This window comes from Cercospora beticola, chromosome 1 (genome assembly GCF_033473495.1).
Source record: "Cercospora beticola chromosome 1, complete sequence".
NCBI classification, from domain to species: domain Eukaryota; kingdom Fungi; phylum Ascomycota; class Dothideomycetes; order Mycosphaerellales; family Mycosphaerellaceae; genus Cercospora; species Cercospora beticola.
This window is the reverse complement of record NC_088935.1, coordinates 4,182,328-4,207,093: the sequence shown is the minus strand read 5'-3', so window position 1 is coordinate 4,207,093 and position 24,766 is coordinate 4,182,328. Positions and strand designations below refer to the sequence as shown.

The window sequence follows — 24,766 nt, the reverse complement described above, 5'->3', positions numbered from 1 at the left end:
GACAATACCCGAGGACGAAGCTGTGCCGACTTACCGATCGACTTCCCCAAACTCAATCTTGACAAACCGCGGGGCACCCCGCATATTGGCGAGGAACGACTGTTGCCATTGCTCACAGGTCGTCTTTGGCGGCATTGCACGATGCGACTCAATAGTTTTCGCATCACGGCCTGTCCGACTCTTCAAAGATCATCACAGCGGCAGCCCCATGCCTCGGACTCGACCTACTGTCCAAACAATATTTCGCGAGCTTGAACGCATCTCAGTCAACTCGAGCAGAACATATGAGGCACCGCCTGGTGCGCCAGATCCAGCGAAAGTACTGCCACTGTCTATCTTGTTGAACCAACACTGGAAAATGGAGATACAAGGCGAAGATCGGACACTTCATGTGCCAGGTCATCTTTCCTTGGATTCACTTTCCTCGAACTCGGATTGCCACATATTTCCTTGCCATCCACTGTTCAACAAGCTGGTCAGATATGCACATCAGCAACCACCACGATTATGCATTCGAGATGACAACACGGGCGTTGAAGCGACGCATATACAATTACTGACAGATGTTCTGGCCTTTCGGAAGCGAGTGTGGGCAAGTCTTGCAACAGACGCTCGGAAGGCACTGAATGACAGAGACGAGGTGTACATCGCGATACTGGCACCAGGAGGATACGAGTTCACGGTAGCAATCCTGGCAGCCCTGGCGCTAGGAGCTGCTGTAGTTCCAATGACAACAGCTTTACCGCCACAGGAAGCGTTGTACTTTGTCTCAAAATCCAGAGCCGCAGCAATCCTGGTATCGGAAGGGGCGTTGCGTCTTGGCCTGTCCGTGGAAAAGCTTGTCAAGGACGACAATCCCCAGAGCTGTTTTGTATGCGTGCCTGTCGCGCCCTCGTTATCGAACCCGCCGCTCCGACCGGGACAGATCATAGTCTCGTCGGACACCTTCCTAGACGACAATGCTGCAGGAGTGGTGATATTCACTTCGGGAACTACAGGGCCCCCTAAAGGCGCCGTCATGCGTCGTGCCTTTGTCCACGACGAAGCCATGGGAGTCGTGGATCATTACCATATCACGAAGGACGATGTGTTGTTACATCTTCTACCAGTCCATCATGCAACAGGGATTGGCATGATGTTCTTTCCGTTCCTGATCGGCGGAGCATTGCTTGAGTTCAAGAGCGGCTCTTTCAGTCCCGAGTGGCTGTGGGACCGTTGGCGACGGGGAGGCATAACATTCTTCTCTGGTGTCCCAACCATATACATGAGACTTATGAGACATTTCCAGCAGAGCATAGCATCGCGACCCGACGCGCAACAGTATATCGACGGTGCTCGAGCGCTACGTGCCTGTATCTGCGGGACCTCCGCCCTGCCCAAAAACATTGCAGACTTCTGGACAGAGCTTCTAGGTCGCCAGATCCTCTTGAGATACGGCATGACCGAAACGGGCGCGGTGTTCAGAGTTCGCATGGGGGACGACAACGTGCCAGATGGCTCCGTCGGCAACATTTTTCCAGGCTGCGATGTCCGACTGTCTGAAGGTGGCCAAGGAGAGATCCTGGCCAAAAGCCCAGGAATGTTCAGCAAATTCCTGTTCGATGCAGAGGCCACGAAAGCTGCACATGACGCCGATGGATATTACAAAACAGGTGATATAGCCAGGAGAGAGGGTGACTACTACTTCATCCTTGGGCGAGCGTCCGTGGACATCATCAAAAGCGGTGGCTACAAAATCAGCGCTCTCGACATCGAGCGAGAGCTTCTGGCGTTGCCGTACGTCGCTGAAGCGATGGTAGTCGGTGTTGATGATCAAGAATTTGGCCAGCGAGTCGCGGCTGCGATAGTGCTCAAGCAGGCAGCTGACATCTCGCCCCAAGGAATCGCAGACACGTCCAGGCTTGACATCGAGAGATTGCGTAACGATCTCAGGGAGAGAATGGCCGGCTACAAGCTGCCAACAGTGCTTAGGGTGCTCAACGAAGAGCTGCCGAAGTCTGCGACTGGCAAGGTAGTGAAGAAGACGCTCGGCCCACACTTCTTCCCGCCGGAGAAATATCACGAAATGTCTGCTGTGCAAATATGGAGATCGAAACGGACCACCAAGTTGTAATCGATGGTCTGCATCAACCTCGGCCAGCTCAGCGACATAAGGGCACCGCGACTTTGCGGTCGTTCATACTCAGCGATTTCACACGGTCCTGGAGAAATTTTAAAAAGCAGACCGCTAGAACTTGTAGAAAAGCGCTCCAAGCGCGTTTGATCGATACATCGTCCTAGAACCAGAGGTGCGCATGTGGGCTGCTTGATTCCGAGCGCGGTCCAAATCTCGCGGTGTAATCCGTTCTAGTTACCGCACTTAAGCTGCAAACTTTGCCTTCCGAGCGTTGGCTGCCGCGATATCCTTCTCCGTCATCCAGCTCGGATACCCGTTGCTTGACTTCTCGGTCTTTGCCTTCTCTCCACCCTGCTTCTTTGCAGGAGGGGCGACCCTGCCTTTGCTCTTCTTTCGCACCCCACTGTCGCTCTCATTCGCCTCTCGGCCTCGCTTCTTCTGCTTTCTGTCCTCTGATGCTGGTAGAGCTTTGTTCAAGTCTGCCAACCCTGCCAATGTCGCAGTTCCAAACCGCTTGGCCCGCTCCAGCCTCTTCAGCTCTTCATCATCTTCAGTGATGCCGAACCTTGCCCTTCGCGCCTTTCTCTTTTCAATCTCCTGGTCTAGCGTGCTTTCGTCCAAGCCGGCGCGGAACTTGGCGTCCTCTTCTTCCTTGCGCTTCTTCTGTGCTTCGGCGTCGGCTGCTGAATCGTCGGCTGTGGCTGCTGGCTGTTCTGAAGTTGTTGGCTCTGCTGTTTCTGTATCATTTCCCTTTGCAGGAGCTTCAACGGTGCTTTGATCGGCGACAGCTGCACTCGCAGCAGTGGCTTGAGTCGTGGTAGACTTTGTAGTATCTGCGGCAGGCTCATCGTCCCAATCGATTTCGTCTTCGTTGACGGCAGGCTTCTCAGCAGGTGCCTCGGGTGCTGAACTCTCCTTGGCGTCGTGTTCTTCGAGGCGCTTCACAAGATCCGCTTTCTTTCCGCTGTGTGGCAGGTTGCGGGCTTTGCACAGCGCCGCGAGCTCATCGTTCTTCTTCTTGCTGTAGTCGACCATTTTGGAAGTGCGCGGCGGGCAGAGGATTTGTCGCAAGCGCAGTTGACTGATTCGTGTCGCGGAGGTGATTCGATGCGACTCGTGATTCGAGGAGTGAGATGGTGTTCGATGATGAATGCGGTTAAATGCAGCAGGTGTCAATCAACGGACACGGCGACGCGAAGCGCGACTTCCCTGTTCGGAATGCACAGGGTCCGTGCGTGATTGCCAAGCTTCCGCCTTGTTGGGCCGCTATGACCGCTTGCAGCGCTATATCGAATTGATCATATCTTCGCTTTTGCCGGACTGCCCACCCTTGTGCCGTGAATGTACGATATGTCCCTGAAGGCCTTCGCCGCATCACCGTACAGCTCATTTCGCAGCAGACTGAATACCCCCATCTTCGCCTTTGGCGCTAAGCGCCTGGCGAGGGCCAGAGCTACATCGAGCATCTTTTCTGGCTCTGCAATCTCGTCGACAATGCCATCCTCCAGCGCTTGCTCTCCTGTCCATTTATGAGCTTCGAGCAGCATCTTGCGTGCTACCTGTACGAGTGTCAGCGTACATTGCAATATCCAAACGAGAGATGTCTTTCGCACGACTTACCTGAGGTCTAAGCTTTAGTCTGGGAAGAGCTCCAATGCCGGGGAAATGCAAGCCCAAGTTCACCGGAGGCATAGAAATGAAGCCTCGCTTGCTGTTCATGACACGATAGTCATGGCTCAATGCAAAAGGTCCTGCACCACCGAAAGTGTGTCCTGTGATAAGAGCTATGGTCGGAAATGGAAAGTCGACAATGGTGGCAAGTAGTGGGTAGAATCCCTCAGAGTTGGCGTATGGATTGCCATCAGCTTCATCAAGTTCCAGACCTGTGCACCAGAACTTCGCATCGTTGCCTTTCGTGATAACTGCGCCCTCAGCATCCTCGCCTAATAGCTTTCGCACCGCGTTGTATGCAGAAATCAGCTTCTGTGCATATGCACTGTTGATTCGATTTTCGGGCGCCTTCCGCATAGTAAGAACGAAGACATTATCGTAGCGCTCGAGGAGCAAGTCTTTCTCGTCGATCACAGTCTCGGGCATGATGATGGTATAGCGAATAATCAGTTGTCACAAGGTATGTTCCAAGACATTCGTTCCAATATGTCGTAGGTTGGGAAGTAGCTGTCGAGCGACCTCGGCTGTCAAGAGTGGAGGGTAGAATGATCTCCAAACGTCGCAAAGCCTGACACTGATCAGCAACCACGAAACGACTGCGACATTTGTGCGACTTGAAAGTGTACTTTGAAGCCAATGTGAACGACCATGCATCATACAATCTATGCAATGGTGAAGTCAAGGCCAAGACTACGGTCGAGGACTCGGCACATTGCGTGAGAGGGAGATATTGACATTACTGGAAGATGCTCCTTCCCAATCATTGCAGCAGATACTGCAAAATTTGTCAGGATCCTGTTCACAAGGAGTTCAAATAATCTTGCAGCATAAGCCTGTCCACAATAACGGCCACGAGAGTGCCCATCTCTGTTGCTGACAATAATATACATGAATGTGTTTCGTGTCAAGAGACACAAAGCGTACGGTTTCACTTCTCCACTTTTGAATCAGCAGCACTCAACATCCACACACTGAATGGCCGGTCTGATTCATGTCTGCAAGGAGCCCGAATGCGGTCCCTAGCTTGAAGTTCGACCGAGTGATCAGGGCCTTGACAGGACAGTTTGGAGGCCGGCACTGCGTTCAAAGGTCAAGGTCGAAACATTTCGGCTCTCGCATGAGCAATTTTCACCGGATCCTATGCATCATCGCTTTGACTCTGGATGACCAACTGAGCCTCTGCTCACAGCGTCTGCAAGCAGCGGTGGTGGACATCGTAATCGTGGCTTTGTGACCATAGTCAACATGTGCAGTACATGTACTGGTCACACAGCGTAGGCTCATCTTTCGGAGAGCGGGCAGAGTCGAAGGTATCCATATTGAGAATTTGAATGATTGTTGATGCACGCGGTACAGCTCTCAGCGGAACGATCGTCAGTAGTTGTCTGACAAAGGCCGGAGCAGCGACAGAGGTCTTGCAATAGTCTCGAAACGGCCGCGTGACGGCTCGAGACTCCTCGAAAGATCCAGTGCATCCAGCCCACCACAGAGAATATAGCCAACAGGCGTTTGTGCGAATTCCCATCTACCGTGTTCCACTCACATCAGGAATTTGGGACTCGACTTTGCATTTTTGTCCTGTGCTGTTTGGTTGCTGTGTTCTCGCTCTTCCTCTCTTGATTGCGCCTGCTCAGCTTTCTCTGCACGCTTCGCATCTCGTTTCTTTCGGTTTTGCCAGAGCATGTCGGTTCTTTCCAGCTCCTGAATCACCTCCTCCCACTCTCTTTCCTGCTCCGGATCTCCTGTGCCGAGCGCTTTCTTCACGTTCACGTCTTCGCCTCTTTTCACCCGTTCTACCACCTCACGGAGCAGTTCTAATTTGGCGTCGGTCTGGCGTGAGAAGTTCAGCATCTCGCGCTTCAGGCCGATAATGTTGATCGCATTGGAACCAACGAGGATGCCAAGCAGCAAGAAAATAAGTCCTGTTCGCTTCTCCTCTGCGACAGTATCCCGTCTCGTTGCGCGCGCCGCTGCCTCTGCCTCTGTTGTTGGCTTCCGCAGGAAACGGGGGATCAGCGATGTCCAGAATGACGGGCTGGCCACGGTAGGAAGTCTCGACTGGTCGGCATACAGCCTACTGGCCGTGACCATGTATGATCTGCGCGACGCTGCATGCACCAGGACCCCAGCAGCAGCCATGCGCTGTAATGTTAATGCTCTTGAGGGCGCCATGATCAGTCGATTGAATAATGTGACGGCCGTGCTGCCGCCAGCGGAATATCCAGAATTCGAGATGCTCTCGGCAGCTCGTTGCTGTGGGAACAGATCTCCAGGTCCGAGCGCTCGTGCACACGCTTCGCCGCAATGAGTAGTGAGCATTAGAGCCTGCAGCATGCGATAGCACCTAGGATAGACCAGGCATGGCGGCCACGGAGAGCATTCTGGATCGTGTGAAGAAGGAGATATCATCGGGCAAGGCTACATCGTCTACAGTCGCAACCTTACAGGGTTTGTTTGGCACAACATCAAAAACAGAGGCAGCCACAACAGGACCGCAAGCACGGGCACAGAAACCTACGAACACCAAAGCAGTAGCATTGAAATCGACAAGACCCACCACGCCGGCATCCAAGGCATCAAAGAAGGTCGCGTTCGTGCCGGTACTCGAGGACGAATCCAAGACTCTTTCTCCGAAAGAGCGATATGCTCTCGCCACAGATGTTGTCAACACAACTCTCAAGGTCCTTCAAAATGCTGTGAAAAACGACCGGTCGTTACCAAATCAGTGCGATGGAGAACTCGACAGCACACCCAAACGGACAAGTCCCAAGGATTCGAGGGCACTCCACGAGCGATCAAGCAATACAAGCCCTGCGAAAGCTTCGCAGACAAAGCTTGTCAATGGCAAATGCGCAGCAGTGAGCGCTGTAAACAAAGAGCCACCTTCACCTGAAACGAGACCTTGGACTGCGACGGCAGAATGCGCGAGGCTGGCCTTCTCGCAGCTCAGAGCTGCCGACCGAGAGCGACTAAGTGTGCGATCACTACCCAAGTACCAACTCGAGACAGGAATGCTTGCCCTAGTAAGCAGGATGATTGGACTTGGCCTCGACAATCTTGCAGCCAAAGAGTTATGCGCGGTCAAGAAGCGGTTGCAAAGCGCGCGTACAGATGCTGTTGCTGACCAGCAGAGAGGCAAGAAGGCAGGCACAGGGAGAGTGCCCGGACACGAGACGCTGGCCAGCCTCTTGCAACTCGAAGTTGATCTGGCAGAGCATTCAAACATAGCTCCGCTTGCTATGACCTACTGGTCGTATGTGTTGGCCCTGCTCGCGACTGCGAACAAGCCCGCAACGATTGAGGATGCTCTGCCCCATCTTGAACTGGAAAGCGAGCGGTCAGTGGTGTTGTGCATCGTCAAATATGCTACATCCTTGAGTGACAGCACTAAGGCAGCGAAACAGCTCGACGCCCTGTTTCAGGCCCTCATGCGCCTCTGTCCTTCGGTCAGCGCTAGAACAGACGAGATGGCAAAGGACAGCGCTCGGTGCATACGACCAGAATCTGCATTCAAAATCAACATGATCGCACTCTCTGTGCGATTGAAGATGATCAAACTGACGGCGCAGCCCATGGATATCGCTCAAAATGTTCTTGAGCCAGTGTCCCGATCTATGAGCGCGCTACTCAGAAGGCTCCCAGCTGGAGCGATCAACAAAAATGTACTCAGAATTTGCCAAAAAGCTCGCGCATCACTGGAGCTTTCAAGTCAGGAAGTCAGCGAGTGTGCGAGTGCAAGCTTCACAATAAGTCGCACTATGTCTGTGCTCGCAGAGAGAGCAGGTGATGCTGAAGAAGCACATTCATACTCCAACATTGCGGTGCAGCAATGTGCTGCTCTTGAAGCGAATCATGCACGTCGAGTCGCCGCCCTGTGCAGGCAACATGCATGCGCTTTGAGGTTCATAGACACGACTGGCGATCAATCAGTGCCTGGGCTTGATAATCTAGAGCTACTCCGACAGGCTTTGCAGCAGAGTGTGTCGGGAAGTGCTTCAGATTACGAAACATTGCTTGTGGAATTGGATCATCTTTTCGAGAGCTTTAATGGACAGCATCACGGTGTCAGCATGACCGGCCGCGAAGGGCTGATACGATCGGCGGCAGCTTTTGCGTCTCGTTATGCTCGACTGAGTGCAGGAAACCAGAGGGAATCAACAAAGAGTATCATTGAGAAGGCTGTGGCAATCAGCAGACAGATCGAATCCCTCGTAACATGGATCAATAAGGACACAGCTCAAGCACTTGTTCAAACGGGCCTTCTCGATATGATTGCTGAAAATTCAGCGCACACGTCGCTTGCACAAGCTTGGTCAAGCACCCGGTCCGCCATCATACTGAGCAGAGTTTTCAGAGGTCTAGTGAACAAGGCGGTGGCCAGCGTTCCTGAGAAATGCTTGGAAATACTCTATGATGACTCTGCTCTGCCATCAGAGCAACGTGGAGCTGTGCTCGAGTGGCAGCTGCAGATTACATGCGAGATAGTGCAGAAGTCAAAGATACGACAAGCTCAAGGGAGGGTTGTGCGGGAGCTTGTCCACCGATTATTGCAGATTTACGCTTCTACCGAATTTCCGGTGCGACGAGCGCGGGTCTCTGCAATGGCTATGCGGTATCAGACGGTCTGCCCGGACACATTTCAACACAAGCTATTGGAGGATTTGTCTCACGTAGAAATGGTGGATCCTAAACAACCAGGCCGTGATGGAGACCTTGTGCCGTACCTAGAAGAGTTGCGTGCTTCGTTAGTCATCTCGCGGAGCTTTGATAATAAGTCACTTGATGTCGATGTGCTCGAAAAGCAGATTCTGGTCTGGCACAGACTCCTGGACCAAAGCCATGACATGGAGAGCTTACAACGGGTCATCGACAACCCTTCGGCCTTCGCACAGCAATTGTCCTGCCTTTGCGATTACTTCACCATGCTAGGAGAGCACAAGTCGCAACTTCACCTTTTGCAGTTACTGCATCGAGTTCAGAAGATCTCGGACGACAAGGAACAGCTGTGCACAACAGACTTGTGTCTGGTCCGATGCTACCTTCTGCACGGATATGCGGAAGCAGCTGTAATCTACCTTGATGAGGCGCGGAAGCTGCTGGAGACAGTAGGGCAGTCAAGTCTTGCTGCCCTTGACTATCACATCACAAGCGCGCAGTACTTCCTTTGTGTTGACAAGCTCGATGAGAGTGCACAAGCTCTTCAATCAGCTGCAGAGGTGCGGTCCCGCTTGAATATGGAGTCTGCCCCATCGCAGCAACGCAAGTCCTTCAGGCTCCACCACGTTCGAGGCTGGTTGGCTCACTCTCAACATTTGTTTGCATCGGGCAATGCTCATGGGGCACTGCAAGCTGCTAAGCGATCTGTGCAAGTAGCCAACAGTATTTGGGCTGGCATTGAAAAGTCATGTCCAGCTGCGAATGAGCCTAATATTGATCGAAGTGGCGAAGCTAGCACCAGACCTGTCGATACCTTGATCAGGGGTGTCAGCAAATTGAACCTCAAACCAGCACATGACAAGTCGACACAGCCAACAAGTCCATCGTCGAGTACTGGGGTGGCGTTGTGGACAGTCCTCCCGTTGATGTGCCAGGCGTTGATGCATTTGTCAAACATCTATGCACACCACGGTTCCTTTGTCGAGGCATCCTATTCTTTCGAACAAGCTGCCAAGATCGCGCAAGAGGCCAATGCGCATGGGATCTTGTCCGACATTAGATACCATCGAAGTCTTTTGCTGGCTAGCGCTGGCAGAATCGAAGATGCGGAGTTGTTGCTTGCTCACGAGCAAGAGTCTGGCAAGCCTCAGTGCCCATTGGCAAGAACGAATCACTTGCGAGCGAAAACTGCTCTGAGCGTAAAGCTCGGTGACCTCGAAGATGCCTTGAAATTCTCACGCGAGGCCGAGACAATTTTGAAGCAAGTCCAAGGACAATCTTACACTTCAAGCTTACACTTAACCTTCAGCGCGGACTCGCCAAAGCTGAGTGGCAATAGCACTCCACAGCTGCCAGATGAGACTGTTTCAAAACCTTCGACCAGGAAACGAGTAGCGGCGACCAAGAAACCAGCCACAGCTTCACGCGTCACCAGCGCCAAAACCAAGAAACCGGCACCTGTCTCGTCGCAGAAGGATATATCTGCTTGGGGTTCTTGCTATGTGCTCCAAAAACTCGAGGCACAGGTTATGCTGCAGAGCGCCATACTCGCTACCAAGCTTGGCCAGGACGATGCAAACAGCAGAATCAGTTGGGTGGCAGAGGTCTGCCAAATCTTCCCAGACACTTTCGACAGGCGCATGTTAAGCTATCTGGGGGCGATGCAGGCTGTGGAAGCAGCCATAGAGGCCGACTTCACATTCAATGCACTCTCAGAATCGACGCTTGCACTTCCGGCATTGCGGTCCGCGGAGCGAAATTTAACATCCGCGTTGTCGACTGTTCAGCCTGGTCGTGGTAAAGCCACGAAGGGCTCGAAACCAGCGAAGAGCAAGAAGGCGGCTACAGACTCGGTGCTCCAACTCTTGCTTACTGCTAGGCAATGTCTCGAAGGCCAAAAATCCTCCATGGAGTCCTTCACGACTAGTGACACGCATAAGTTATATGCTCTGCTTGCAGATACCTCTATGCTGCTTTCAGCGACCTCAGGTACCCAGGCGCCGGAAGTTTTGCACCCTGTTCGAGAGGCGTTGCACATCGAAGCACCGCGTATCCACGCTGCAGAGTGCCTGTCATTCGCGGCAAAACTGGAGAGCGACATCACACAATCTTCAGACCTTCTCCTGTGGCCTCAGTCTGACAATCCTCACCCGACGCCAGAGCTTTCTGCCACGCAGTTCCAAGAAGAATATGTGGACATTTTGCCAAGATCTTGGACAGCAGTATCGCTCAGTCTCAATGAACAATGCGATGAACTGTATGTTGCACGATATCGTAATGGTCAGACTCCGCTATTGATGCGATTGCCCTTTTCCCGGCAGCAGTCCGAGGACGACGATGATAATTTATTTGACTTTGTGGTTGGCAGAGCTGAGCTCCAAGAGACTATTGAGCTCTCAAATTACAGCTGCCACAATTCAATGGATACCAACGTCAAGGGCGCAAAGACAAATTGGTGGAGTGAGCGAGAGGCACTTGACCGACGTCTTCAGGAATTACTCATCAATATAGAGAACATCTGGCTCGGCGGTTTCCGTGGATTACTATCCCAGCACCGGAGAGACGATGCACAGCTGTTGCGATTTCGACAGGATTTCGATGTCATACTTGATCGTCACTTGCCTTCCCGCCAAATGAAAGGATCGAAGAAGATCGATTTGGACGATCAGATTCTGGAGCTTTTTATTGGCCTTGGTGCAGACACCCAGGGCGAGGTTGATCTGGATGAGCCACTTGCAGACCTGCTGTATTTCGTAGTCGACATGCTCCAGTTCAACGGAGAGCGCAATGCCTACGATGAAGTCGACTTCGACAGCATGACTGTGGAGGTTGCAGATGCTCTGCGGTCGTACTACGACGCTGCTGAGCAGCAGAAAGACGATGCGCACTTGATACTTGTGCTGGACCGGCGCCTTCAGGCCTTCCCATGGGAGAGCATGCCATGCTTGGAGAGAGCAAGCGTCAGCAGAGTCGACAGCATGTTGACGCTTCGCGAGCGTCTTGTGACAATGCGAGCCAATGCTCACAAGCTCAATGGAGATGATCATTACACCGTGTCCAAGCACTCTGGTGCATACATACTGAACCCGTCCGGAGACCTGAAGAGCACTCAAGGTGTGCTCGCACCGGAGCTTGGTAGATTGACCTATGCCGATGGGGAGCCCTGGACTTCGATTGTCACACGTGAGCCAAGTGAGGACGTCTTCAAAGCTGCCCTTCAGACTTCATCGAATCTTCTTTACTTCGGCCATGGAGCTGGTTCGCAGTACATTCGACCAAGAGCGATCAGGAAGCTGGAAACATGCAGTGAGGTGGTCTGGCTGATGGGTTGCTCGTCTGGCGCCGTCACTGAATACGACGAGCTCGAACCATTTTCAGTCCCATCAGCTTACCTTCAGGCGGGACAAGCCAGCTCTGAACATCCTTCAAAGTGTATGGCTGTTCTCGCCACTTTGTGGGATGTGACGGACAAGGACATTGATCGCTTTTCCCTCGCTGTTGGTCAAGAGTGGGGCTTGTGGCAAGCAGTCCCCGAGACGGTAAAGCCGCCAGCGAAGACGCCTCGGAAGCGGACACTCGCTGTGCCCTCGACTCCGGAGAAGTGCGCAAAGACGCCCAAGACGCCGAAAGTCCACAAGACACCGATCCCCTCGCGCACGCCGGCTCGTAATCGTAGTCGCGTGAGGTTCGAAGAAAGTAAGCCGCAGAGTTTGGTGGAGGCTGTGTCGAAGAGCCGAGAGGCGTGCTTTCTGAGGTACCTCAATGGAGCAGCACCAGTTGTGTACGGAGTGCCGGTTTATCTTGGAGACTAGTCCATTGTCAAGGAGATTTGTAATATGACAGATTCTTGTGAGCGTTCAAGCGTGTACAGATAGAATTATGACGATCGCGATATCACGTTGACTCTTCTGCTGAAAACCCATGATCACGCTCAGTGCGTGGCCTCTGGTCATGACTCGCTGCTTATAGCATCCCGCGGGATGATGATATGTCGCAGTGAAGCTGGTGATGTGTGAGGACTATGATGGCGTGCCTGTGCACGCGCAGTGAGTGGTAATGCTGCTTGCTATTGTGAGCAGAAAGAAGTGAAGTCGACACAAGAACGCGTGATCTGCACCTAGCATGCCGGAGCCTGGTGCTGGTTGCAGACAAGCGGAAGTTGCCGAGAAGGCTTGGAAGCAAGGGATCAACTTGTGTTTCCAGCCGCCTCACTGTTTGAACAAACCACGTCGTGCCCACGCCTTCGTCCATCCCTCCTTCCGCCATCCCCTCTCCGCTCCGCACACTCCTTCACGCATCCACGCGCCCGCCGTCATTGCCAGTTGACGGCCGCTTGAACTCCGACAGCAGCCTGCCTGTGCTCTGGTACTGACGCGCTCGCTCAGCCCTTTCTTACATCTTTCCCCAGTCCGTCGCAAACAGCGACACATCGACCGCTGCAATGGCCGACCTCGACACTTACGACGCCGACCAGCGCACCTACGACGGTACGTCCTCCACCACCAGCGCCGCTGCTCAGCGTGCCGTTTCACGGGCACAACTTGGGCGAGAATTCAGCGTGTCAAACCACGCGGCTTCCTACGCCCAGTTCAGCCGCAGCACACGACCTGCAAAAGACCGCCGTGACTTCCAGACCAGCACTGACTTCTTCCGACAACAGACGAGCGCGACTACCCTCCTCGTGAGCGCTCGCGTTCGCCAGGCCCAGACCGCGATCGAGATGGCGACGTCCGCGTGCGCGATGAGCCTTCCAACGGACGCGCCGACCGGTACGTAGAGCTACGTTGCAGATGTGCCAACAGCATGCTGACTAGAACCAGTGACCCTCCGCGCAAGGGCGGCGCCGACGACGAGCCAGATGCCACGAACCCAGGATCCAACCTTTTCGTTACTGGAATCCACCCACGTTTGACTGAGGAGGAGGTTTCGCGTCTGTTTGAAAAGTATGGACAGGTTGAAAAGTGCAACATCATGAAGGATCCTCACACCCGCGAGAGCCGTGGATTCGGCTTCGTGAAGATGGTCACTTCGGACGAGGCAGATGCTGCGAAGGAGGCCCTTCAGGGCGAGGTCTACGAGGGACGCACCTTGAGCATTGAGAAGGCTCGCCGCGCTCGCCCACGCACGCCAACTCCGGGCAAGTACTTCGGACCACCTAAGCGCGGTAAGTTACTGATCTTGCGACATCCGACATGCGTTGAGCAATAAGCTAATTGAGCACAGAGGACCGTCGCCCACGTGGTGGAGGCTGGGGAGGTCGCGGAGGCGACCGCTACGACGTGAGTTCACACTTGATATCTGCAACGTGGATCTGTACTGACTGACAAGCAGGACCGCGGCTACGGCCGCCGTGACGACTATCGAGGCGGAGGCTACCGCGACCGCAACGATGATCGCGGTGGTTACGGACGTCGGGATGACGGTCCACCACGCGACCGCTACCGCGACGGCGGTGATCGCTATGGCGGAGAGCGCCGCGGAGGCGGCTACGGCTCCAACTACGAGCGCCCTCCCCGTGGTGGGCCACCAGGCGACAGTAGCTACGGTGGCGACTCTCGTCCGCCGCGCGATGCACCACCAGCTCGCAGCTACGAAGACCGCCGCCAATACGACTAGGCGACGTTTAGGCTAACGAAACAGGCGTACGGAGCAAGCAACGGTCTTTTCAGCATCATGGATCGCTAGGCAATCTGCATCCGAGGAGTTTCTGCTGGAGTCGGCTAATCACCCCCCATGTACTACTACAACTTCCATTTCCCCGGTGCGACTTCAGCATGTGTTATTAGCGGCGGCAGAGAGAAGGCATGTCGACGCTCTTCGACCAGCGACAGTGAATCGGAGAAGCTCTTCGGCCATGTGCCGCAGCCCACGTTCCACGTCCTTTTCGGCAATCAGTATGAAACGAAACAAAACAACAGCTTTACTAAATCTGTCACCTCGACTCGCACTTTCGACATCTCTGCCAATGGCTATCAGTCAGTGTTGGCATGCACCCGTTCGACAATTGAAGGAGCGCACCACTCAATAGGAAAGGGTTCATTCGTCAACGATCGCACCTTCAACCGCAGTCCAATCAGCCGCATCGTATTTCCTCGTCGCAATCGCACAGCTACGCCTAACAGCTACAATGCAGCCGCGTTCTGGCACAGTCAGCAGAACCTCGATGCACTGCATTCTTGCCGGCCTTGGCAAGCACATCCCTCGCATTCTACCTCCACTCCCATTTACTTTTATTCTTGAGCAATTGCTTCCCTTGGCTGACTATGTTGCAGGTGACTGGCAGCTCTGGAGTTCAGAATTACCATGTCTGCACAAAGAGACCTCGAGACCACGGACGGACCCGAGTCGTTCAAGACAATGCGATCCTCAACTCATCGCCAGCGACCGTCGTCCATACACGCCTAGTCACACGCCTAGTACCACATCTAAACTTGCATGAAATCATAACAGATCATTGCAGGTACAATGGTGAGTAGAAAATTGCTCGCTGCGATCAAAAGCAGCATTTCTTTGGGGTCGTTTTCTTTTCTTCGTTGGGTCTAGGTGGACGGGACAGCAGGCGATCGACCTTTCGTCCATATTAGCGAAATTCAGCTTCCGCAATACTGCTCAAACGCCCATTCGTTCAACGCTTCTCATGCCCTACTTTGGTTCTGGAACCAAGTCTCTTTGTACTGCGCCGAGCTACTACTTCTTTGTCAGCGTCTATTGACCATAAAGGTGAAGCGGCCTGATCAAGGCACAAGTGCATTGATATGCACATCATCAAACGCGAAACAATGCCATTCTCGATTTTGCTTTCAAGTCAGGACAAGAGCCTCAACGCTTTGTTCATTGTTACCATGGGTCCCCAGCGCTGTACAAAATGCAAGTGACATACCGCCTGGGCAGACTTCGAGATCAGTTTGTAAAGCAATAGTTACCGAGCAAAGCCTTTAAGCAGCAGGACTGCTTCAAAGATCACCTCGAGCATATTGACACACCCACAAAACACACCGACCGACAACATGAACAGTCTTCAGCAGACTGTGGGCATTGAACTGGAGTTCGCAATCGTATACAAGGCTGATGCGTTTGCAAACATCCCTGGTCTGACGCCTTCACGCCCATTAGCTAACGTGCCCGCAGATCAAGCAATTCAACACTTCCTTAAACAAGCAGGTGTTGCTTCGAACTTGGCCCGTGAATCGCCAGAGGATGCTCCTTACGAAGACTGGACTGTTGACCACGACTGCTTGGAATTCACACCCGCCGAGGAGGCTTCGATACCAGACGGCTGGACACGGGAGCACATCGAGCTGCAATCTCGAGTATTCTCCTATGCTAACGACAATTGGTCAGCTGAAATTCAGCGTGTGACGGAGGTGCTCTCCATGATGCGCTCCAATTACCACTGTGCAATTCTCACGAACCGCACTTCTGGTTTTCACGTTCACATTGGCAATGGTCCGGACTTCATCCCATTCAAAACAGGCAAGCGGATCGCACAACTGTTCACTGCATATGAATCTCGATTCGACCAGATGCACGCCGCAACACGTGTCCTTGCACCTGGTCTCGACATCGAACCCTTTCGCTACGAGCCTCTGGTCCCTTTCTGGTTTGCTCCGCCGTCGTTCTACCATTGGAACCACAACGCCGATTTCCACATTTTGCCAATCGACAATCGCATCCATCATTCTGACAACGAGAACGTGTTCAACTGGATTCAAAGAATCGAGAAAGCGACCGACTACCAAGGCCTCGCAGATCTGAGTATTGTAAACTCTGTCTGTGGTGACAAATTGGGCCACCACGCGGCGTTGAACTTCGATAACTGTTACGAAGATGGATTCTACGGAGATACATTCGTCAAGAAAACCATCGAGTTTCGTCAACATATCGGAACTGTGGACTTCCAGTCAATCGTCTCCTGGATTCAGTTTTTGAGCCAAGCGGTCCAGTTCTGTCATACCGCCGACGATGCCGACTTTGTCTACTTGTTGACGAAAACTACAGATGTCACGTTTACACTTGCTCATGTCCTGGATGCAATTGGATGTGACGATCATCTGATTGAGCACTTGCAACGTCAGGATGAAAGTCAGGAGCTTATCCAGCGAAGACACACGGACTCTGATGCTGCATTCATCGATGAACCAATGGTCGCTGAGTTGGTTGCTAACAATGACGAAGAACAAAGCGACGCATATCAATGGTCGACAATCGTCAAACGATGCGGCACAAAATTCGATTCCGGATATTACGGTCTGGATCCTACTGCTGCGGCTCTTCCATTTGAGCTGGCTGATGTGCAGTATTTGCTTGGCCTAGCACGAGCCAAAGCTGAACTCCAGTGTGGTCCTGACGAGGATACGGCAGCACCTGTTGCGAGAGCTTCGGCTTTCAAGTTGCTTGCCAATATCTACGCCCGCCTGGACAACTCTCTGGATCCTAGGTCTGCCGTTCACCGCGAATTCGATGCGTGGGTCAGTCAGAATTGATGTGGATGAGACATTTGCTTGATTGGGAGTTTGCATGTCCGCCATGGCCTAGGCTAGCGAGCGCGCCGAGCTGCCTTTCGTATTATGATTCATAGCTGTATGACATTCGATGAGACATGATTTGCTGGTTTCCATTCCTCTACCTTGAACTTTCCTTTCCATGCCTCATAGCACCATAGGGCACGATCGGTCTCACCCACCACGTCCGTGGGCGTCCGCGGAAAGCCTCCCAGCACCAACGGCCCAGCACCAGTGAATGTCATATGCGAGCGTCAATGTGAGACATATAGTTCTGACAACAGGGCATACCCCCTGTCCTCTTATTCTCCGGATGCCAACCTCTCCACGCTTGTGTTTCTTGGCGTGCACAACCTTCCACATTCGTCCAAAGAGACTTATGCCTCCTAGGGCAGGCACGGCTGGACACTATTCCGAGGATGTACCCGGTTGATGCGACTTACAGTCTTTCACCACACCTCATCAGGACTCACTTTGATATTCTCGCCATTGGCGCGAACAGTCTTGCGGTGCTTATCTCGCTTGAGTGGTTTCCTCATGTCGTAGGCGTCGCTTCCGTCATTGTAGTAGTCTGTTATTCTCCTGTAGACGGAATAGCTAGACCACTAATCAGTATGAGACACAAAAAATTATGCATTGTTTATCATCAGCAATGAAGGCGATATTCTTACCCCATTTTCTTGTACAGCTGAATCGCAGCCTCATTCTCAACCCGCACAAACAAGTCAACGAACCAGGCATTTTCTTGATCACCAACTTCTTCCAGTGCTTCCGAGAGCTTCGTCGCGTATCCCAGTCTTCGAGCCGATGGAGCCACTGTCAGACAAGTGATATGCGCATGCCAGGGGAGATAATTGGAAAACTTCTTCTGATAGATCTTCAGACCTGGGTCGTAAGGCTCGATAGGTGCTGGGTATGGTGAAGCCTCGACTTTGCCGAGGACTTAAGGAGATAGATTGGTCAGCTTACGTAGCTCCGTTGCGGTGAAACCAGCGCGAGGAGAGAAAAGAAAATACGTACTGTAGGCTTCGATTTGGCCGCTTGGACCTTCGATGACTTTGCAGAGGTGTGGCCATTTTGTGAAGTATTCGAGGTAAAAGCCGATGTTGTAGGTTTCTGTTAGGTGGTCGAGATTACACGGGTTGAATTTGAGCAGATCCATTGGACCCATGGGTCGAATCGCTGCTGCTGCCATGTCTGATGAAGTTGTGTCGATGGTAGCCGTTTCTGTGGATCCCCATATGCTGCTCTGTCGAACGCATGCGCGAATGGAATGTCTGTGGGTCCGCAAAGTTCTTCAATTTGGCACTTGACTGTTAAGGCTCTGATGTCGAACTTATCCGATCAACCGTGTGGTTTGTTCCTGGTTGGTTTGAGGCGCTTTGTATGGAAGTGAAGTGCCAAGAATGCTTGTGTTTTGTGATCAGTGTACTTTGTGGATCTGGTACCAGGCTGTGGATGAACCGGATAAACCACATTGATCAGTATTCACTACCATTTTGAGGATTGGCAGCCACGAACCTTTGGTAAAGCAGCGAAAAACGATCCGCCAGGTATTGCTATGCTTTATGAGTGGCCTAATGATCATTTGTTGTGCACAAATCATGTGTAGAGACAGGGCATTCTCCAACAAGAGCCCAATATCGTCAATCTTAGGATAGTTGCGGCGACCCCGACGAATCCTAGTTCAAGGAACTTGCGGATAGAACTCAGCAAGAGCAGGAGGTATATCAACCTCGCGTCTCTCTGTGTATCCACTCAATGTTCTCTTATTCAGCTGAATCACCTCTCGAGTAACACCAAATATGTTTGACTATTCAGCACAAAGCATCGGCCATGTGCTCACGATTGTTATTGCATCCCCCTTTCTCTACCTAGCCTGGTGTATATTCTACAATCTCTTCCTTCATCCTCTTCGCTCCTATCCAGGTCCTCTGCTATGGCGACTGTCCAAATTCCCATCTGCATACTATGCACTGCAGGGCACGCTCGACAAGAAGATGCTCCAAGTTCATAGGAAATACGGCACAGAGGTTCGCATCGCTCCCGACGAGCTTAGTTTCTCTGATGCACGCGCCTGGAAGGATGTGCATATGGGTAAGTGCAGACGCTGGAAGGCATCTTCGAATCGCAAGAACTTGTCTCAGTCATCTTCAGACCTCTGACTACTCTTAACAGCAAAACCAGAATTCACAAAAGACCGGCGCATGATCCAGTATCCCCCTAATGGTGCACATAATATCCTCACAGGACCTCGTGAGGAGCATGCTCGATTTCGGCGTCTGCTTTCCTACGCCTTCTCGGACAAGGGTTTGCGTGAGCAGGAACCACGAATCAAGCGCTACGTCGACCTTCTCATGACCAGACTTCGCGAAGACGCAGACAAACCAGCTTCAGTCAACGTTGTCGATTTGTTTACGATGGCAGTATTTGATATCGTTGGCGAGCTGGCCTGGGGAGAGAGTTTCCACGGTCTCGAAGAACGGGGCGTTCACGAATGGATTCCAGCGATCCTCGCTAATGTCAAGTATGTATCTCAGACTGTTATCCTCAGAGGACTTGGATTGGAGCGGTTTACTTCGTATCTCGCGGATCCCGAGCTCTTGAAAGGTCGGAAGAAGAACTACATGCTGGCAGCGGGCCTGGCCAGTAAGCGAGCAGAATATAAAGGCGAGCCTCGCGGTGACTTCTGGGATCGAGTTCTCATCAAAAGCGAGGGCGACAAGGCGGCCACTGAGGGAATGGTCTGTTCTTCCACCCTTCAAAGACCTTGGGCCATTGCTAACGGCCAGTTCAGACTACCGCCGAGATGATCAACAACGCCAGTGTGCTGGTGCTGGCAGGCGCCGAGACCAGTGCCACGACTCTTAGTGGAGCAACGTATCTCCTGCTGAAGCATCCAGAAGTCATGAAGAAGGCAGTCCACGAGATCCGAACGGCTTTCAAGAGCGAAGAAGAAATCGATATCCATTCTGTGAGTCGCCTGGCGTATATGCTGGCCGTTCTGGATGAATCGATGCGAATCTATCCGCCGGTGTCACAGCAGATCCACCGAGTACCACCGTCCGGTGGAGGAATGGTCTGTGGCAAATGGGTTCCAGACACCGCATCCCTCCGCCTTTGTCCATTAGCAATGAATAAGACTGAGTCCAACTTTGCGCGACCGGATGATTTCGTGCCAGAACGGTGGCTCGCTGATGCGCCTGCGGAATTCTCCAACGATGTCAAACACGCCTTCCAACCATTCTCGCTGGGTTCCAGGAACTGCATTGGACGTAATCTCGCAATCGCCGAGATGCGATTGATCCTGGCCAAAATATTGTTCAACTTCGATCTGGAGCTCGATGACGAGAAGACAGGAGACTGGTTCGACCAGCAGAGCTATGGTATCTGGTGGAAGGGGCCGCTGTGGGTCAAATTCTCACTGGCGAAGCGTGTATGAAGTGTTCAATTATGAGAACGGCCGTCATGTTAGCTGTGTTCAAAAGCCTTCACCATCCTTCCATTCTCGCTTGCTCTCAATCGCTCGCTGTTTCGGGTCCTGCCCTCTGATCAATGCTTGATCCTTGAGTTTTCTCATCTCGCTCTCTAGAGCTTCAATCTGGTCCAAAAGCTCTCGATCCTTCCCGACCTCGGGTATTTCAAGAGTAGCCGCTTCGTCCACATTTCCATTTGCCGATGTTGCCTTTGCTATCGCGTCTGCCTTCTTTCTCCACGCTTTGAATTCCTTCTGAAGCTCCTGCACATGGTAGTTGAGCTCGAAGTAATAGTCGAATTCTTTGGGCCCGCCAAAACACAATCCATACCCATCGCAGTAGCAAGCGCTCATACTTGGACAGTGAATCGGGGAGGCTGTGAAGATATATTGCCAGATGTGCTCGAAGATACGTCCGCTGAGATAGTCTGTCAGTTCTGTGCGAATCAGCCAGTCCCGCATGACAACATAGCGCATCTTAGGTGTTTCGAGAATTCGCTCTCGCGATACGGCGAACTGGGCGCAGCATGGTTGCGCGAGCACTTTTGGCACGGGGTCCATCGGAAAGAGCTCACTCCAGCAATCAGCAAGTAAGTGCTCTTCTGGCTTATCGTAGTTGTCCTTCGTCGCGCCTGGATGCAACCATACGGGACAGCCTGGATCCCAATGACACCGCAAATTCATGTAACCTTCTCTTGTGACTCGTTCGGGGCTCAGATGCCGCACCATCTGTGCAGCATCCGTGTTCAACAATTCGTTATTGTGCCATGCGTAGCGGTGAGCGTGCATGAAAATACTGATGTCTGGGAGCGTGTCGTAAAAGTCAATGATGTAGCTCAGGTAAACCATAACCTCGTGGCCTTTGTTCTTTGGCGGGTGGAGGTCGGCTGTACGATCATCGACCGTATACACAGCTGGTATAAGAAGGCCGCTGTCGATCCAATCGCCTAGCTCCTGTTGCACCCAGGCAGTGCTTTCAGATTTTAGTCGTGGCAGGACCAAGGCTCTGGTGTAATTACTACCAGGAGGCTTGGTCTTGCCAATAGGGTAGGGGCTCAATGAATCGATCTCTGGCTCTTTGAACATAGCCTTGGGTACGTCCGCAGACTGGCCAGGCCACATATCCGATATGGCATCTTCATCTTGGTCGAGGGGCTGCTCCGCCGGTCCATTCGTGCCCTCCCATACTGCGAGTGGTGCGATCTGCGGCCATGAAAGGTGGTAGCCGAGTGATACGAGGATGGCTGAGCTGCAACAGGCAATGATGACAAAGCTGATGAACCGACGGAGCATAAGTCTGTGACGGAAGAGAGCCGTGGTGGGTGGAATGCTGGGTGCGGAGGTGCCTACACAACGTTGAATTGTGCTGATGCAGCCTCCGTGGTCAGCGACATTCAGAACACGAAGAGGAGGAGCTGCGTCTCAGAATCGTCGTCATCCGCCATTGCGCTACCCCTGGTCCATCCAGAATTCCCAGGGTGTCGTCAGCTCCAGAAGGAAGTGATAGCAACATGGGGGTGCGGTGAAGATGCGGGAGTGCTGCTTCGGCGTTGTTTCGGCGATCGGCGTGTCGACAATGCTGCAGCATTGATGATGTGCACCACTCTGTTCGCAGCGCTGCTCCCATCTCCCACCGATGCTCCCTCGACCGCCCACCGCCATCTTCACGTCGTCATTCGATGCCGGCTCGCTATGCCTGCGATGTGCAAGCCGGATAGCACGACTGCAGCAGCCCCACCGACGACCCTTCTCCCGCGCTGTGAAGACGAGACAAGTCGCTATCACCAAGGACGATGAGATCAATCAGAGGTTCTTCTGGGCCAATGCCATTCACAATAGCCAGTCCAATGGCTCCACAATATTATCCAAAGCCGTAGCAAGTGGTCAGCTCAGAGGAACATCAGCTGCCGAGACCCAGCGAACAACAGCCGCCGCGAGCGAAGAACCACCACATCGACGGCGGAAACGATTAAAGGCAGCAGCAGCAGCCTCGACAAATGATGCAACAGAAGCACCTCTCCCACTGGACGCATCCTCCCAGCTATCCAGCGACGCCGCCGCAGCACCCGCAAAGTCCTTTCGACGAGCATTCTCCACCTACCTTTCCTTATCCAAGCCACGTCTGGCCTTTCTCGTAGTTCTCACGACAACTGCCTCATATTCCATATACCCCGTGCCGGCCTTACTGAGCACATCAGTCACTGATGCACCCTCGCTGAGCACTCTCACACTGCTTTTCCTCACCAGCGGGACCTTTTTGCAGATCGCGTCTGCCAACACATTAAACATGCTATTCGAGCCACAGCATGACGCCAAAATGAGCAGGACGAAGAATAGGCCCCTCGTCCGTGGCCTGATCAGCAAACGCAGAGCTCTCATCTTCTCCATCGCAACGGGCGTTATCGGAACAGGACTTTTGTGGTATGGTGTTAATCCCACCACTTCACTTCTCGGAGCGGCCAACATTGCGATATACGCTGGTGCGTATACATACTTGAAGAGAATACATCCCGTCAATACATGGGTGGGAGCAATCGTAGGAGCAATTCCACCGCTCATGGGCTGGTGTGCAGCTGCCAGTCAATACAGCACAACAGACGCCAGTCAATCATCAATCTGGGAGGAAGCCAAAGAGCTTCTATTCACCGAGCAAGCAATTGGTGGATGGCTTATCGCCGGCATACTCTTTGCATGGCAATTCCCGCATTTCTTTGCTTTGGCATATGCTGTTCGACAAGAATATGCGAGTGCTGGGTATAAAATGTTGGTCTCTACCAATATACCCATGGCAGCGAGGGTTTCGTTCAGATACAGTCTGGCGATGTTTCCTATATGTGCGGGCTTGAGCTACTATCATGTCACGGATCCGGCTTTCGTGGTGACTAGCTCGGTCATCAACGGCTGGATGCTCAAGGAGGCATGGCGAATGTGGAAGCTGAATGGGGAGAAAGGGTCAGCGAGGGCACTGTTCTGGGCGAGTGTGTGGCAGCTGCCTATTGTTCTGGTCCTGGCTATGATGCAGAAGAAGGGGCTGTGGAGTCGAGTGTGGAATGCTACGTTCGGCGAGCCTGAGCTGGATGATGAATGGGAGGAGGAAGTGATGCCGCCTCGGAAGACTTTACAGAGCGGGTCATGATGTACATATATTATGTTACATTAGCTACGACATTGCATATGTGATACATTCGCTGTGAATAGCGAGACACTTTCATTCCGCCGAGTGACAAACATGGACAGGGGTGAGATTGCAAATGAGAGGTGATGTGGTGATGATTTCCATAATTTCTCATATGCATTCGTGTTCTGTAAATGCCATGCCGCTACTTTTGAAAAGCGACTTCTACAACAATTTGTGTTACGCCGCATCCCACCGATGATTGAGAACTCCTCGCTATGTGACCCAGTAATCATATGCATATCTCATTCCATCATCCTCTACTGCATCAACTCCACAGGCGGGCGAGCAGTATGCACAAACTGCTTGCTGCTATCCATTGGCGTCATAGGCAGTGGACTATCCGTCGTATCCTCAACCGCAATAGCCGGCAAATCCGGCGAATGTCCATGTTCTTGCGGATCATACACCAGTGTCGAACTCCTCGATCGCCCTACTGTAGCCGGTGAAATGGGAGTCTTGCCATCCACATCATCGTACAAAGCCTGATCGGCAGCAGGTTTGGCATGTAATTTCGACAACGCCACAGCGAGATCATCAGCGTGGACTTCTTTGTTCGGAGGCTCTTCGTTGCGCATTTCCCAGCCGACGGGCGGGCTAGGTGGTGGAGAGATGAAGAAGAGTTTTTGGCTTTGGGGTGCTTGCAAGTGTTGATCTTCGGGGTTGATTTTTGTTTCGGTGCCAAAGTATACGCGGACTCTGTTTCCTAGGACGGTTTCGCCGTCGAGAACTTGGCGGAGGTTTACTGCGTCTTCGATGGTGTAGAAGCTGACGATGATGCGGCGGAAGGATTTGAGGGGCGAGAAGGTGTGGATTGTGGCGTGTTGGTTGATTGCTGCTCGTATGCTTTCGAGGCTGGCGGCTTGGAAGATTTCTGGGGCGTCGAGATTGGTGACTAGGAGGGTGTTGCTCGGTTGCGCAGGTTGTGAGAGAGATGGCAGGCTCGAGAGATCGAGAGACAACGATGGTGAGTGTCTCCGTTTCATGCCTGTCGAAGGCACAGGCGACATGTGCATCGTCATGGCTGCCATTTGTTCGTCGGCGTCGGTGTCTGGAGTCTGTCCTGTGAGTGGGTCGGGACTGAGCTCGTGCTGGCCGCTTTCGGTGTTGCTGGTAGTGTGATACATCAAAGGAGAAGTGCTCGGCGTCTTGTTCTTATACAGAACAGCGAA

The 24,766-nt window shown here is 52.7% G+C and overlaps 12 protein-coding genes across 12 annotated transcripts; 6 read left to right on the top strand and 6 right to left on the bottom strand.

The window, feature by feature from the left end:
• Nucleotides 1–208: 208 nt before the first annotated feature.
• Nucleotides 209–2,113, top strand: RHO25_001676 (uncharacterized protein; the record flags this gene model as incomplete). Its single annotated transcript, XM_023594286.1, has 1 exon — nucleotides 209–2,113. One exon carries the CDS (start codon nucleotides 209–211, stop codon nucleotides 2,111–2,113), a length of 1,905 nt encoding a protein of 634 aa, XP_023459875.1.
• Nucleotides 2,114–2,359: 246 nt separating this feature from the next.
• RHO25_001675 (uncharacterized protein) lies at nucleotides 2,360–3,151 on the bottom strand (the record flags this gene model as incomplete). The annotated part of the gene is made up of 1 exon (XM_023594285.2): nucleotides 2,360–3,151. The coding sequence occupies one exon, from the start codon at nucleotides 3,149–3,151 to the stop codon at nucleotides 2,360–2,362; it is 792 nt and encodes a 263-aa protein (XP_023459874.1).
• A 263-nt stretch (nucleotides 3,152–3,414) lies between these two features.
• On the bottom strand, nucleotides 3,415–4,213 carry RHO25_001674 (uncharacterized protein; the record flags this gene model as incomplete). The annotated part of the gene is made up of 2 exons (XM_023594284.2): nucleotides 3,415–3,675; nucleotides 3,737–4,213. The coding sequence occupies 2 exons, from the start codon at nucleotides 4,211–4,213 to the stop codon at nucleotides 3,415–3,417; spliced, it is 738 nt and encodes a 245-aa protein (XP_023459877.1).
• A 1,113-nt stretch (nucleotides 4,214–5,326) lies between these two features.
• On the bottom strand, nucleotides 5,327–6,106 carry RHO25_001673 (uncharacterized protein; the record flags this gene model as incomplete). Its single annotated transcript, XM_023594283.2, has 1 exon — nucleotides 5,327–6,106. The coding sequence occupies one exon, from the start codon at nucleotides 6,104–6,106 to the stop codon at nucleotides 5,327–5,329; it is 780 nt and encodes a 259-aa protein (XP_023459876.2).
• Nucleotides 6,107–6,147: 41 nt separating this feature from the next.
• Nucleotides 6,148–12,255, top strand: RHO25_001672 (uncharacterized protein; the record flags this gene model as incomplete). The annotated part of the gene is made up of 1 exon (XM_023594282.2): nucleotides 6,148–12,255. The coding sequence occupies one exon, from the start codon at nucleotides 6,148–6,150 to the stop codon at nucleotides 12,253–12,255; it is 6,108 nt and encodes a 2,035-aa protein (XP_023459871.1).
• A 629-nt stretch (nucleotides 12,256–12,884) lies between these two features.
• Nucleotides 12,885–14,059, top strand: RHO25_001671 (uncharacterized protein; the record flags this gene model as incomplete). Its single annotated transcript, XM_023594281.2, has 5 exons — nucleotides 12,885–12,930; nucleotides 13,104–13,212; nucleotides 13,264–13,607; nucleotides 13,667–13,722; nucleotides 13,775–14,059. The coding sequence occupies 5 exons, from the start codon at nucleotides 12,885–12,887 to the stop codon at nucleotides 14,057–14,059; spliced, it is 840 nt and encodes a 279-aa protein (XP_023459870.1).
• A 1,391-nt stretch (nucleotides 14,060–15,450) lies between these two features.
• RHO25_001670 (uncharacterized protein) lies at nucleotides 15,451–16,926 on the top strand (the record flags this gene model as incomplete). Its single annotated transcript, XM_023594280.1, has 1 exon — nucleotides 15,451–16,926. The coding sequence occupies one exon, from the start codon at nucleotides 15,451–15,453 to the stop codon at nucleotides 16,924–16,926; it is 1,476 nt and encodes a 491-aa protein (XP_023459873.1).
• A 467-nt stretch (nucleotides 16,927–17,393) lies between these two features.
• RHO25_001669 (uncharacterized protein) lies at nucleotides 17,394–18,139 on the bottom strand (the record flags this gene model as incomplete). The annotated part of the gene is made up of 3 exons (XM_023594279.2): nucleotides 17,394–17,541; nucleotides 17,616–17,886; nucleotides 17,965–18,139. The coding sequence occupies 3 exons, from the start codon at nucleotides 18,137–18,139 to the stop codon at nucleotides 17,394–17,396; spliced, it is 594 nt and encodes a 197-aa protein (XP_023459872.1).
• A 610-nt stretch (nucleotides 18,140–18,749) lies between these two features.
• RHO25_001668 (uncharacterized protein) lies at nucleotides 18,750–20,386 on the top strand (the record flags this gene model as incomplete). Its single annotated transcript, XM_023594278.1, has 3 exons — nucleotides 18,750–19,041; nucleotides 19,123–19,688; nucleotides 19,742–20,386. The coding sequence occupies 3 exons, from the start codon at nucleotides 18,750–18,752 to the stop codon at nucleotides 20,384–20,386; spliced, it is 1,503 nt and encodes a 500-aa protein (XP_023458618.1).
• A 39-nt stretch (nucleotides 20,387–20,425) lies between these two features.
• Nucleotides 20,426–21,712, bottom strand: RHO25_001667 (uncharacterized protein; the record flags this gene model as incomplete). Its single annotated transcript, XM_023594277.2, has 1 exon — nucleotides 20,426–21,712. The coding sequence occupies one exon, from the start codon at nucleotides 21,710–21,712 to the stop codon at nucleotides 20,426–20,428; it is 1,287 nt and encodes a 428-aa protein (XP_023458619.1).
• A 343-nt stretch (nucleotides 21,713–22,055) lies between these two features.
• Nucleotides 22,056–23,555, top strand: RHO25_001666 (uncharacterized protein; the record flags this gene model as incomplete). Its single annotated transcript, XM_023594276.2, has 1 exon — nucleotides 22,056–23,555. The coding sequence occupies one exon, from the start codon at nucleotides 22,056–22,058 to the stop codon at nucleotides 23,553–23,555; it is 1,500 nt and encodes a 499-aa protein (XP_023458624.2).
• A 299-nt stretch (nucleotides 23,556–23,854) lies between these two features.
• On the bottom strand, nucleotides 23,855–24,721 carry RHO25_001665 (uncharacterized protein; the record flags this gene model as incomplete). Its single annotated transcript, XM_023594275.2, has 1 exon — nucleotides 23,855–24,721. One exon carries the CDS (start codon nucleotides 24,719–24,721, stop codon nucleotides 23,855–23,857), a length of 867 nt encoding a protein of 288 aa, XP_023458625.1.
• Between the last annotated feature and the right edge of the window lie 45 nt (nucleotides 24,722–24,766).